This window comes from Aspergillus campestris (assembly GCF_002847485.1).
Source record: "Aspergillus campestris IBT 28561 chromosome Unknown P168scaffold_8, whole genome shotgun sequence".
NCBI classification, from domain to species: Eukaryota; Fungi; Ascomycota; class Eurotiomycetes; order Eurotiales; family Aspergillaceae; genus Aspergillus; species Aspergillus campestris.
In genome coordinates, this window is record NW_020194343.1 from 1,432,922 (window position 1) to 1,445,305 (window position 12,384).

The window sequence follows — 12,384 nt, forward strand, 5'->3', positions numbered from 1 at the left end:
GTAGTGCCCTACGTCGAACTCGGAAATATAGGTCATGAAATCATATTGAGTCGATCATTCTCTGTTGGAAAACAGTAGTCTCACAACTTGAACATCTCGCTGCGGCTGCGCACACCATCGAAGATACACGTGTTGTCCAGTGGCACGTACTGCCTCGTGATCACCTTGAGCGCCTCCTGCGCGACCAGTCCACCGGTTAGAGCCGACGTGTTGTGAAGCTCGCCGCCCTCGGTCCGTCGTAGCTCCTGTGTTGCTTGCACGATCCGCTCGCGCGCCTCCTCGTCAATGTCAGCCGGGTTGTCGCTGGTGATCACCCCGATGGCGCGGTCGATGTGGGTGTTCCACACGGCGTCGTTGTCCAGGGACTCGTCGGGGGCGTTCCCTTGTTGGATGTCTGTTACGATGTCGTCGAGGATCTGGAAGGCCAGGAATAGCGAGATGATGGAGTCGGAGTTGGTCAGGTTGTTTTTGATGATCTTTGTGGTTCGTGCGTCGCCGTCGAGGCGGGGGATGTTTCGTCCGTGGATGACCTTGACGTGGGAGGCGTTCTTGCAGAATATTTCGACATCCTTCTCGGAAACCTTAACTGGGCGTGCAAGTCGGGCTTCGATCGATCGGACTAACCCCACGACTTCTTCGATGTCCTTTCGCGCTTTCGCTTTGTAGATGTTCTGGAGGGCAATGTAGTCTGCCGATTGGGCTTTCATATCCGGTAGTGAGCCCGGCAGCGGGAGCAAGTTATCCTTCTTGTAAAACTCGTGAATCGCCGCCGCAATGATCCAGAACTCGGCCGAGTCTTGTCGCAGGTTCTTGCATTCGTCCATTTCGAATATCTCGCGGAGGGAGCTGCGCAGGCTGAACGGGTTCAGGGACTTCATCACTGCCGCCACAGCCTCGTCGAAGTTTTCTTCCCCGCCTTCTGGGGTGTTCGTTCGTGCGCCTGACCGCACCATCTCTCGGAACTCGGTCTTTTCCTTGTAGTTGGAGGGTACGGCACCATTGTGCGATTGCTTCCACTTGTGCAGGTAGTGTAGAAGGAGGAGGATGTACGGGACATGGCCATGTTCATGATCGTCTAGACTCTCTAGATTCGTGACGCGCGCTCCCGCCATGTCTAGCTCCATCCAGGGATTGAGCAGGCGCAGATCCTGGGTGGTTTCGGGGTCGGGGTGTGTCTCCACTATGGGGAAGACATCCGGGAGCTGTAATGAGAAAGTTGAAGTGAAGCCAACAGACCGCGTGTACAGGACAGGGATGCCGTTGTCTTTCGCGGCGGTGCAGAGCATGTCTAGTGAAGACCGTTGGATGGGGCCCGAGATCAACACCAGCTGATGTCGTGAAATGAAGTCTGGATCTTCTTTCACGATCTCTGCTATCGGCTATCCACAAGTTAGCGTCGATCTACAGAGACAATCAAGTTGTCAATACGTACCTTTGCATGGGAGCTTCCTTCTACATCCGGGTTCAATTCCCGTAGCAATCGACAGGTTTCCCCCGCCCGAGACTTGCCCAGGCAGTTCTCTTCCAAGAAGAAATTCAGCCCCAGGTCAGGTTCAGTCACAACCGCGGGATCAACAATGGTGAAGCCTCCAACTCCCGGAAGTACGAGGTTCTTCAACGTCTCGACGCCTACTACGCCTGTGACTCCGGAGCTCTGGTTGCCCCACGGACCGTCCGAGTTGACAAGTAGCACGCGGGATTCCTCCAGCGACTGCTGTCCACTGGCGGCCCATAGTCGAAGCTGACGATCGTACTTCCTCTCTTTTGAGGATGGCCCCGCCAGGGCCTGGGGGAAGGCGTCCGCCATCTGGGGGTTTGGTGGGGTTGATGAGGGGAAGAATGAGGGGTAGACAGGAGGTCGGCGAGTAGAAGACCAGCGTCTATCTCACCAGACCGGACTGTAGAATCCACACGATTGATGAATGGGGTGTGGTTGATAGAAGGAGAGAGAGTATGGACATCAGACCGACTGATATCCATCCTCAGGCACCAAGCTGGCAGCTCATCACGTGATAGTACCTGGTCCGTGCGTGCTGTTCGCTGCCTGAGGACGCAGCGCGGGGATCGCGACGATGACGATGACGGCATTGATGATCGATCCTGTCGCGCAACTTCCTCTCCCCAGGTATGCGGTTGATCGTCACCACAAGTGGACTATCCTTGTAAGTGAACGAATAACAGGTCTCATTCTCTGCACTTAGTTCTGGAGGTGTATTCCTCAGCCTCAGAGAGCCCCTCCTCCCCCACTTCTTCTTCTAGGGTCCCCCGTTCCCCTCCGGTGGGCGCCGTTGGCCCGCTTGCCCAAGATTTTTTGACAGCCCCGCTAGATACTTCCTGCGATCCAATAACCCTAAATAAGACTTGGAAAAATTGGCTGATCTCCTTCTCAGATTACCAGCTTCCTGTCTCTCCTCTAGGTCTTTCCTGTCATTCCCCCTGCGTCCCCAATCCCGTCCGCACCCACCTCCGGTCATCCGCCGTCCCTCGGCTCGTTTCCAATCCACAATGTCCAACTCCATCGAAGACGCAAAGCGCGCCGCCGGTAAGGCCGCCTTTGACAACCACTACCCCAAGGATGCCAAGATCATCGGCATTGGCAGCGGCTCGACCATTGCCTACGTCGTCGAGGCCATCAAGAACTCCGGCGTCGACACGTCCATGACCAAATACGTCCCCACGGGCTTCCAATCCAAGAAGCTCATCACTGACGCCGGATTGACTGCCGTGGAGTTTGACGGCTTCCCCGAGGATGCGGTCCTGGATGTCGCCTTTGACGGCGCTGACGAGGTCGACGACGAGCTTAACCTGATCAAGGGCGGTGGTGCCTGTCTCTTCCAGGAGAAGATCGTGGCTCTCCAGGCTAAGGAATTCGTTGTGGTTGCTGGTTAGTGCCTGGCCCGTCTAACTTGAACCTCCATGAGCACGCGCTGACAACGACATGGTAGACTCCCGCAAGCTCCAGTCCCGTCTTCTGACTGCCTGGAAATACATCCCCGTCGAGGTCGCTCCCTTCGCGGCCAACCGCGTTCTCGCGGCTTTGAAGCGACTGGGCGCCGTGGACCCCAAGGTCCGCGACGAGTCTCCCGGCAAGCACGGCCCCCTGAAGACGGACAATGGCCTCTTCATCGTGGATGCGCCGTTCCCCACCAACTTGCTCACCAAGGCGGATGTCGAAGGCGGCAAGGACGGCAGCGGCAAGGGCGGCGTCTGGGAGGTGGACGCCCTCGCCAAGGCGATCAAGCAGATCCCCGGTGTGTTGGAGGTCGGCATCTTCTCTGGCGTGAACGGGCCCCAGGCCCAGGCTGAGGGTGGTATTGGTGGCCAGAAGCCCATCGCGGCCTACTTCGGGATGCCCGACGGCTCTGTATCGGTCAGGAAGGCCTAGGGGTCTGTCTTCCGACTTTTGGAAAGTTTCATATATAAATGATACACCATTTACCAGTTCGTGTTTGTCTCCATCCAATTACTCCGTCTACGGATGTATACTTCCGGGAATGCGTAGAGTCATGAGAATTATATTCAAGTTGTCGTAAAAATCCATGCACGTTTATTTGGGGCCTTTCCCCCGAGCTTCCGTAGGGCCCAGTTCGCGCACGAAAATCCGCACCGTTCCCTCGGCGACCTCGTCCTTCCCGTCCTCAAACCCAGGGCTGATCGCAATCGCCAGGTACTTCCCGTTCCCACTGAAACACAGCGCCGCCACGCTCGACGGGTACTTCTGGTACTGCCGGATTCTCCGCTTCGCAATCCCATCCCACAGAGCCACCACGCCGTCCCCGCCGCCAGACGCAAACGTACCAAACACCGGGTGGAATGCCAGCGCATTGACGGGGTACACCACGTCGACGTCGTCCGCTGTCTGTCGGTGGCACTTGAAGGCGTACTTCCGGGCCTGCGACTCGGCGGACGGGTCGAACCACTCGACCGCCACTCGTCCTTCGATGCTCGAGGAGGCATACCCCGCGTCGTCGGGCATGCACGCCACGGAGCGTGTCATGAACTTCAAACTGCTCTCCCTCCGCTGCCACGGCTCGACTTCGAGCTTCTTTCCGGCCTCCGCTTGGCTGGCCAGCATGGCCAGCGCCTTCAGGTCGTAGATGTGCAGCGAGCGCGACGCCATGGCGACGACCAGCTTCGTGGGGCTCAGGGACATGGAAAAGGGCTTCGACGGGAGGGGTACGATGGCTGGGGCAGAGATGTTCTCCCCGATGATGTGCACATGTAATGTCGAGTCCCACGAGGCCGAGACCACTATGTTATGTTCCTTGCTGTAGACAACGCTGCGGACTCCGGCGTCGTGGCTGCTGATGACGGTTTGGGTAGATGATGTTAAGTCGATCCTGATCGACATTAGTTCCATAACCAGCACAAACTGGGAGAGGCCCAAAGTCCTGAGGAATCAAGTGCTACCTTCTGACATCCCAATCTAGTCCCGCTGTGTAGATCTCATCCTCGTTCGCGCCAAAGCACACATCCAGCACCGGAGCGCGGTGCTCAAATTTCTGCAGCAGCTTGCCCTCGCCTATATTCCCATTCTCATCGCGCAACTCGTAGAGGTATACATTCTTGTCCCACGACGACACAACCACCCGTGTGGACTCGGGTTCGGGGGAGAATTTCAGCGCGGAGATCGCATCGGTCGGCGGGGACGCAAGCGTGAATTGATCTAGAAGGATCAGCATACCCTGTCTCACTCAGCGAAAGCGCAGCACATACTAGTCGCCATGGTCAATTCCAAATGTGCAAGTGGCGAAGACGGTAGAGTCGAGAGTTGCAGCGTTGTTGATCGATCGTCCCGACGACGCTCAAAGCTTGGGTCCTTTCCTGCCGCCCGTCACCGCCCTGCCACTTTCTCCCCGCCAGATCCGATATCGTCATTGTCTGGACTCAGAAAAATCATCCAACCCATATCAAGACAGGCTCTACAGGTTATATTTGGAGATCTGTCGTGCCGTCATGCCGTTCGCGCAACTGGTTATCGGACCCCCCGGGGCAGGGAAATCCACCTACTGCAATGGAATGCACCAGTTTCTCGGCGCCATCGGCCGCAAATGCTCCGTCGTCAATCTGGACCCCGCGAATGATCAGACTTCTTATCCGTGTGCGCTGGACGTCCGCGACCTCGTTACGCTGGAGGATGTCATGAGTGAAGATCGGCTAGGGCCAAATGGGGGGGTTTTGTATGCGGTGGAGGAGGTGGAGCAGAACTTCGACTGGCTGGAGGAGGGGTTAAAAGAGCTGGGTGGTAGGTCTCGCATCTTAGGTTTTGTGAGCATGTTGCTAATCTGGATTGCGCCGTGGTGCAGATGACTATATCCTGTTTGACTGCCCTGGTCAGGTAGAGCTCTTTACGCATCACTCATCCCTACGGAATATCTTCTTCAAGCTCCAGAAACTTGGATATAGAGTTAGTCTCCGCATTCCCTCCAAGCATCCCCCCTGCTAACAGAGTCTACAGCTCGTCGTAATACACCTCATCGACTCCTACAACCTCACCCTCCCATCCATGTACATCTCCGCCCTCCTCCTCTCCCTCCGCGCCATGCTCCAAATGGACCTCCCGCACCTCAACGTCCTCACCAAGATCGACAACCTAGCCAACTACTCCCCGCTCCCCTTCAACCTAGACTTCTACACCGAGGTGCAAGACCTCAACTATCTCCTGCCGCATCTGGAAGCCGAGTCGTCGCGTCTGGCGCACACCAAGTTCGGCCCCCTCAACCATGCTATCATTGACCTGGTGGAGGAGTTTGGGCTCGTGAGCTTCGAGACCCTCGCTGTGGAAGACAAGAAGAGCATGATGAGTTTGTTGAGGGTTATTGACCGCGCCAGTGGGTACGTTTTTGGTCCGGCGGAGGGCGCCAACGATACGGTGTGGCAGGTGGCTGTGCGAGAGGGGCTGGGGACGATGGACGTGCGGGACGTCCAGGAGCGCTGGCTGGATGCGAAGGATGAATACGACGATCATGAGTTGCGAGCGCTGCAGGAAGAGGCCAAGGCACGGGAGGAGGCTGCCGGCGGCGACGGTGCCGGACCGGGTGACGAGGGCTTCGACGAGGATATTCCGCAAGGTCCGCTACCAGATAGCGGGGTGAAAGTCGTACGAAAATCATGACATTGCATTGTACATATAATAATATAACGGGGTATCTCAACAAAGGAAAGACGACCTAATGCCAGTAGACATAGATCCGGCCATCAACAACACAAAACACTCAATCATCACTCTCCATCCCAACATCCTCATCCTCGTCATCATCCATCACGTCGTCTACCCCCGCCAACTCCCCAACCAACCCCCCCAAAATACCCTGCTCATCCACACCCCTCAACCGCAAAGTCTCCCTCCTCGCCCGCCTGATAGCCTCCTCCTCAGCCCTGCGCATCGTCCCAGACACCTTGACCACGCGGAACACGCACGGACGAGAAAGAACCGCCCCTCGAGCTCCCTTCGGGGCCCCGATCTCCGGCACGCGAGACATGTAAGACAGTGCCGTCCAGACAAGTCGGAAGGATGCCCGGGGGCACCGCACGATGGCTGTTGACGTAGCGGGGGAGAGATATTTCACTGTACACAAGATACAATTAATTAGCCTTGATCCTGTCCGGCTCAATTCCGCATGTATGCGTGTGTGGAGGGAGTAGATAAAGAGATGTGACGAACCACTAACACCCCCCGCATTAACACCCCCCAATCGTCCGACTCCCCAATCCCCAAACATGTTATCGACTTCTTCCCTCAGCATCCGGGCCAACACGCTCGGCGTCAACGCGTCGGAGGTGGGCGAGTGGATGCGCAGCTGCGCTTGTGTCTGCGCCGTCGAGCCTGCTTTGCTGGGCGGTTTGGTGGCGGCCCATGAGGCGGGCTCTGGGTAGAGGATTTCGACGAGGAGGTAGCGGTGTTTGACGCGGACCATGATTGTTTTGTTCCTGGGTGGTTGGATATGAATGGTTTGTTTTAGAGCAATTGGTTTGGAGAGTGGTGTAGGTCCAGCTGCTGACTGGTTGACTTTTTTTGGGGTGGAGCGCACGTGCGATAAGATAAGGTGCGGAGATCGATAACAATCCGATCTTCATATTGGGCGGACTTGGCCATCTCCAACTCCATGCCAGGATCTACCAAGTACAATATGCAGTGGGGTTGGTCGGGGTCATGACTATATAGGAACTAGTTCTTGATACAACAACATTATGTTTCATGTACGGGACATTGTAGGTGATCTCCAGCGATCTGGGAAGAATTTCGTCAAATCGTCCTCATTTCATAGAGGCCCAGAATTATTCATGCATGCTGTATAGCTTCACCTGCATTGAACCACATGATATCCCTATTCAGCGTTCAACCAAGGGTCGTCCAATAATTCCTTTGCAGTTTCCTCTCCTCAGGAACCCACCGCAGCATTGACCGCAGGAACTGCAAAAAGAGTTGCTTGTTTGGTCCTTCGAGGTTCTCCTCCGATTCTTCTAATGAGATCGATGGAACGGACACTCCACCTGCCCCTAACCATTGGCCTAGCAGAGTCAGCTTTTTACCTTCGTAGTGAGTGGCAAGGAGTCAAACACACCCTTCTCGTCAAAGACATTGCGCGTTTCCTCGCTGCGCTGGAGAAAGTGAAGCGGTGGGACTCCTAGGTATGCCACCATCTCGGCGACATGATGGGATGGGGAGTAGTCCCTGTCTTCGTCAAGTGCATTGAACAGATGCTTGTTTTCAAAGATATCCCAGATCTGCAATGTGTTTTAGAAAGTGTTCTACTAGATCACGGGACTCAACGCACCATGACACCGACGATCCATATATCAGCACTAAAGCTCCACGGCATGTCAAACAGGACCTCCGGAGCTTTATAGATGTTGGGTTGGATATCCCCTCTATGGAGCTTGCCAATTCTAGCTTCCCCGAGATCACATAGTACGGGTTGACCCCATCGATCTCGCTTCGGAGAAGGAAGCTTCCGCGATACGTATATCGTGCGATTGGCGTCCACGGTCTTCCGGGGGCTGGGATGCTCTGCTTCTGTCCTTTCGAAATTCGACAGGATTGTCTCATCGTCAATGCTGAGCATGATGTTTGATGCTTTGATATCTATACACCTTTAACGACCATCGCCTCTATATCAACCATTCAAGGAATGTTCATACCACAATGAATGACTTCCCCCTCGCGGTGGAGAAATCAAGGTTTGTTTCAATAAAGGCTCACTGAGTTTACCAGACCCAGCTCGCATTCGCAGCGCGTGCATCGACATTTGCACCAAGCATCGGTGCAGGCCGTCTGGTCCAGATATATCGAACATATCATACAGCCCCCGAATGGAGGCACTTCCGACGTGGGATCGACCCAGCCGGCTCAGGTGTTGGTAAACTTCCACCTCTCTAGACTTTTGCCCTGAGAATGCGGCCGTCAGAACTTTGGCTGCTACATGGATGCGATTACTACAAGAATTCAGTGTGTGTTGAGTAGTCAGTCGTAACGGGGGCTCTTCTCGCACCGCTGATCATGGCATAGCCACACGGTGGAATAGGCCCCGTATCCTAGTTTACCGATAACTTGGTACGTTGCGTGGAGAAGCTCGCCTGTGTGGACGGGATAGAACTGGTCTGGTTTGTAGAATGGGAGGGTCTCCTCTTCTATGAGACGTGTGGGGTTGATTTGGGCAGTTTAGGTACTAGCCATGCAGCGACTGTGGGTGGTGGTTGGATGCCGGGTGATCAACGGCTTTAACCTGGAAAACATTGCTCTTGCTCTTGGCATGTTGGTGGTTGAACTGGTCAAAGTATATGGGATGACGGGTTATACGGTTGAGATACCGCACAGGTGAGGAAGACAGGGGTGTGCCCGTGGAGCCAATCCAGGGTGTGACAGGCCCAGCCGGGCCGGAGTGGTTGCTATTTACTATTGACACGAGTAAATGGAGTCCCTCGCACTACTACTATACGGTTGGCTTTGCTCAAACTCAATAATTAAACGTAATTCTGGTCGTCATGCTAAGTCTAACATCTAACGTCGAGCGCCACTGCGCTGATAATCATCATCTCGATCAGCGGACGTGACTGTAGAAGGAAAAAAGAAGATTCGAAAAACAGATGCAACGCAACCAGTCATAACTCCAACGTCAAAAAGTGTCCCACACTGGCCATTCCAGGGGATGTCGATCAAGGAAAAGAGATTAAAAAGGGATATTAAAACGGTGTAGATAATTAGATGTTGACCTCGACACGGCCCTCGGAGCCACCCTTCTGGAGAGCGGGCAGCAGGTAGGTGATGTCATCCCACGGGTGACGGTACAGACCAGTCCGCAGACGCTTCTGATCCAGGTAATGGGCAATCAGACCGATGCTGCGACCCAGCACGAAGAGACCATTCAGGACACCCATGCGCATGTAGTCCTCGACCTCGTCGGGAGAGAAGGCACCGCAGTTGCGCATGAGATCCACGAAGCAGACGGCGACGCACCCGTCCACGTTGAGGATCAGGTTGTCCTTCTTGGAGGTGGTGACGGTCTCGACGGCAATGGCGTAGTCGAGCAGCTTGGTGGCGGGGAAGTTCTTCTTGACGAACTCCTTGACCAGCTCGACACGGAGATCGGGGTTGTTGCGGGACTTGACACGGTGACCAATACCGGGGACTATACGGATTAGCATCATCATCTATCACGGAGGTACCGTAGCAAAAAAAAAAAAAAAAAAAGGGGAGAAGAGAAGAAGGACATACTCAGCTTGTTCTCCTTGCGCATGCCGTCAACAAAGTCACGCGGGCTCAGGCCCTTGTCAAAGGCCTTGGTGAACTCCTCGGCGGCACCGTCGAGGGCACCACCGAATCGGGAACCGATGGTCAGCAGACCGGAGACGAGGGCGCTGATGAGGTCCTTGCCGGCACGGGTGGTGATGATGGTGTTCATGGCACCGGAGACGGCGGGACCGTGATCGGCGGTGAGCATGAGGACCATCTCGAGGAACTTGCTGGCGTAGCGGGGCAGACGGCGGCGGAACCACAGCAGGGACATGACACCACCGATGCCGATATCCTCGCGGAAGACATCGGAGATGGGCATGCCGGCGTAGAGCAGCTCCTGGCCACGGTCGTCGGAGATGGTGGAGATGAAGGCAGCGGGCTTGCGGACGAGACCCAGCTCCTGGGCCCAGGAGTAGTCGATGGGGATCTTGGGGACGACGGGCTCGGGCTGGGGCTTGATGGCGCCCTTCTGGACCTCGGCGTCGTAGACCTGCTTGAGCACCTCGGGCAGGTCCTCGAAGGTGGCGGGGACGTGGATGCCGGCGTCGCGCATGGCCTGGTTCTTGGCGACGGCGGTCTCCAGCTGGGAGTTGGCGGAGGCGCCGGCGTGGCCGAACTGGACCTCGGTCTTGAACATGCTGGCGCAGGTGCCGATGGCCCAGGCGACGATGGGCTTGGTGATGACGCCGTTCTGGACGGCCTCGATGACGCGGTACTCCTCGACACCACCGACCTCACCCAGGAGGACGAGGATCTTGCACTCGGGCTCGGCCTGGTAGCGCAGCAGGTGGTCGATGAAGGTGGTACCGGGGTAGCGGTCACCACCGATGGCGATACCCTCGTAGACGCCGTCGGTGTTCTGGGAGATGATGTTGTTCAACTCGTTGGACATGCCACCGGACTTGGAGACGTAGCCGACGGAGCCGCGGCGGTAGAGCTTGGAGGCGACGATGTTGTCCATCATGCCACCGGTGTTACCGATCTTGAAGGCACCGGGCTTGATCCCACCGACGGTGGCGGGGCCAATGATGGTGATGCCCTTTTCCTTGGCGGTAACCATGATCTCACGAGCGCGCTAGATAAGGTCAGCCAATGCGGCTGGGGATGCGGTCTGATGTCAGGAGACTTACGCGTTCGGGAACACCCTCGGCGATGATGGCAATGGAGCGGATCTGGGGGCATTGCATCAGCTCCATGGTGGAGCTGTAGACGGAACGGGAGGAGGCAAAGTTGACGACGGTGTCGACGTCGGGGTGCTTGGCCATGGCCTTGGAGACATCCTGGTAGACGGGGAGGAGGGTCTCGCTGGTGCCCCAGTACCTGTATCTTTATTAGCGGGGATGACTTAGTGGGAGTTGGAAAGAGAGAGGTACATCTTGCTGACGAATTGACCACCGAACGTGTAGATGATGCCAGCGACGGACGGGGTGGAGCGCTTGCAGATGAAGTCAAAGTCGAGCATACCCTGGACGGCCTTGGGTTGCATGCCACTGGAGGAGTCAGTCGAACTGCAGGATGGGCCAAGGGGATTGGTAGACTCACTATACGAAGCATCGGGTCTTGTTGTGGAAGAGAGCGGCGCCCTGAGGGGAGCGGACACGGCTGGGGGGATCGAAACGAGTGATGTTGTCGTTGGCGTTGGAGCCGCCATTGGCGGTGCTAACGAGGGGAGCAGAGGCAGGCATGGTGACTGAATGCGATTATATTAGTCGGTGTCATGAGGGGATGAAGGTGAGAGCTTAGTAGAGTAGATACCTGTAGGGAGCTCCCAGGAAGAGATGGAGATGGGAGGACCGAAGGGAGATGAATGGGGAGAGAAGAGTATAAGAAAGGTGAGTGGGAGAGAGTGAGAGAGTGAGAGAGTGAGAGAGAGAGTAGTGGGGGAGGTCCAAAGAAGAGACGTGGACCAGAGGGAGAGATTAGATGGAAGTGAGAGAGAGGAAGAGAGGAAGAAAGGAAGAAGAGAGGAACTGGAGGTGAAAGTGAGGAGGGAAAAAGAAACAGAATAAAAAGAAGAGAGAAAAGAAAGAGAAGAAGAGAGGGGGAAGAATACCAGAATACACGATAAGATAATATAATACAGTGATTTATTATTTATTATTTCTTTCTATTTTAATAAATATAATGTTGGAATAATTATAGAATAATCAATCTGAAATAACCAAATACCGTGGACGATATCGGAGACATCCATCATCCTCTTCTCTCCTATTCTCTCCTCTTCTCAGTCTTTCTCTCAATTCCCCTCGATTTCCCACCCGAATCTCCCTCTCCGGAGGAAGAAATAAAGTGATGGATTGTACATCGTAGCTCTGATCCCTCCAGATGCGGTATTGTGACCGTATGGCCCGATGTGGGGAATCTTGGTCTCCCTTGGTTTGGGTCCATGGTTCCTTCACCATCACAGCTGGGTCAACCGGCTTCTCAACATTTATGTCTCGAGAAGAGTATCCATCGGATATCCATCCCTTCGGATCAATATGATTAGGAGTCGAATCTAGACATGAAGTACTACATAGTATATACTCTGTATACTGACTATACTCGGTATACGGACTACGTACTGTATAGTATGGATGTGGGGAAAAGGCGGTGGAGCCCACATCATCCTCGATGCCTGATCGAACAGCTTTGCTCACCGACTTACA

At 55.2% G+C, this 12,384-nt stretch overlaps 7 protein-coding genes across 7 annotated transcripts; 2 read left to right on the top strand and 5 right to left on the bottom strand.

The window, feature by feature from the left end:
* Window positions 1-34: 34 nt before the first annotated feature.
* On the bottom strand, window positions 35-1,936 carry P168DRAFT_271494 (NEDD8-activating enzyme E1 regulatory subunit). The gene is made up of 2 exons (XM_024835270.1): window positions 1,433-1,936; window positions 35-1,379 (listed from the first exon to the last, which is right to left on the bottom strand). The coding sequence occupies exons 1-2, from the start codon at window positions 1,805-1,807 to the stop codon at window positions 81-83; spliced, it is 1,674 nt and encodes a 557-aa protein (XP_024691973.1). The 5' UTR covers window positions 1,808-1,936; the 3' UTR covers window positions 35-80.
* A 175-nt stretch (window positions 1,937-2,111) lies between these two features.
* On the top strand, window positions 2,112-3,452 carry P168DRAFT_291505 (ribose-5-phosphate isomerase RKI1). Its single transcript, XM_024837419.1, has 2 exons — window positions 2,112-2,884; window positions 2,946-3,452. Exons 1-2 carry the CDS (start codon window positions 2,506-2,508, stop codon window positions 3,383-3,385), a joined length of 819 nt encoding a protein of 272 aa, XP_024691974.1. The 5' UTR covers window positions 2,112-2,505; the 3' UTR covers window positions 3,386-3,452.
* A 51-nt stretch (window positions 3,453-3,503) lies between these two features.
* On the bottom strand, window positions 3,504-4,769 carry P168DRAFT_271502 (WD40 repeat domain-containing protein). Its single transcript, XM_024835271.1, has 3 exons — window positions 4,717-4,769; window positions 4,411-4,666; window positions 3,504-4,340 (listed from the first exon to the last, which is right to left on the bottom strand). Exons 1-3 carry the CDS (start codon window positions 4,724-4,726, stop codon window positions 3,548-3,550), a joined length of 1,059 nt encoding a protein of 352 aa, XP_024691975.1. The 5' UTR covers window positions 4,727-4,769; the 3' UTR covers window positions 3,504-3,547.
* A 142-nt stretch (window positions 4,770-4,911) lies between these two features.
* Window positions 4,912-6,145, top strand: P168DRAFT_305665 (GTPase GPN2). Its single transcript, XM_024838950.1, has 3 exons — window positions 4,912-5,245; window positions 5,307-5,407; window positions 5,459-6,145. Exons 1-3 carry the CDS (start codon window positions 4,957-4,959, stop codon window positions 6,113-6,115), a joined length of 1,047 nt encoding a protein of 348 aa, XP_024691976.1. The 5' UTR covers window positions 4,912-4,956; the 3' UTR covers window positions 6,116-6,145.
* Window positions 6,146-6,215: 70 nt separating this feature from the next.
* Window positions 6,216-6,955, bottom strand: P168DRAFT_328413 (Rpp14/Pop5 family protein; the record flags this gene model as incomplete). Its single annotated transcript, XM_024841353.1, has 2 exons — window positions 6,665-6,955; window positions 6,216-6,568 (listed from the first exon to the last, which is right to left on the bottom strand). The coding sequence occupies exons 1-2, from the start codon at window positions 6,915-6,917 to the stop codon at window positions 6,216-6,218; spliced, it is 606 nt and encodes a 201-aa protein (XP_024691977.1). The 5' UTR covers window positions 6,918-6,955.
* Window positions 6,956-7,181: 226 nt separating this feature from the next.
* On the bottom strand, window positions 7,182-8,755 carry P168DRAFT_311772 (kinase domain protein; the record flags this gene model as incomplete). The annotated part of the gene is made up of 6 exons (XM_024839526.1): window positions 7,182-7,512; window positions 7,566-7,728; window positions 7,779-8,086; window positions 8,204-8,436; window positions 8,493-8,631; window positions 8,671-8,755. The coding sequence occupies 6 exons, from the start codon at window positions 8,753-8,755 to the stop codon at window positions 7,340-7,342; spliced, it is 1,101 nt and encodes a 366-aa protein (XP_024691978.1). The 3' UTR covers window positions 7,182-7,339.
* Window positions 8,756-8,950: 195 nt separating this feature from the next.
* Window positions 8,951-11,719, bottom strand: P168DRAFT_255672 (putative ATP citrate lyase, subunit 1). The gene is made up of 6 exons (XM_024834475.1): window positions 11,492-11,719; window positions 11,279-11,426; window positions 11,110-11,226; window positions 10,867-11,056; window positions 9,716-10,811; window positions 8,951-9,629 (listed from the first exon to the last, which is right to left on the bottom strand). Exons 2-6 carry the CDS (start codon window positions 11,419-11,421, stop codon window positions 9,202-9,204), a joined length of 1,974 nt encoding a protein of 657 aa, XP_024691979.1. The 5' UTR covers window positions 11,422-11,426; window positions 11,492-11,719; the 3' UTR covers window positions 8,951-9,201.
* Between the last annotated feature and the right edge of the window lie 665 nt (window positions 11,720-12,384).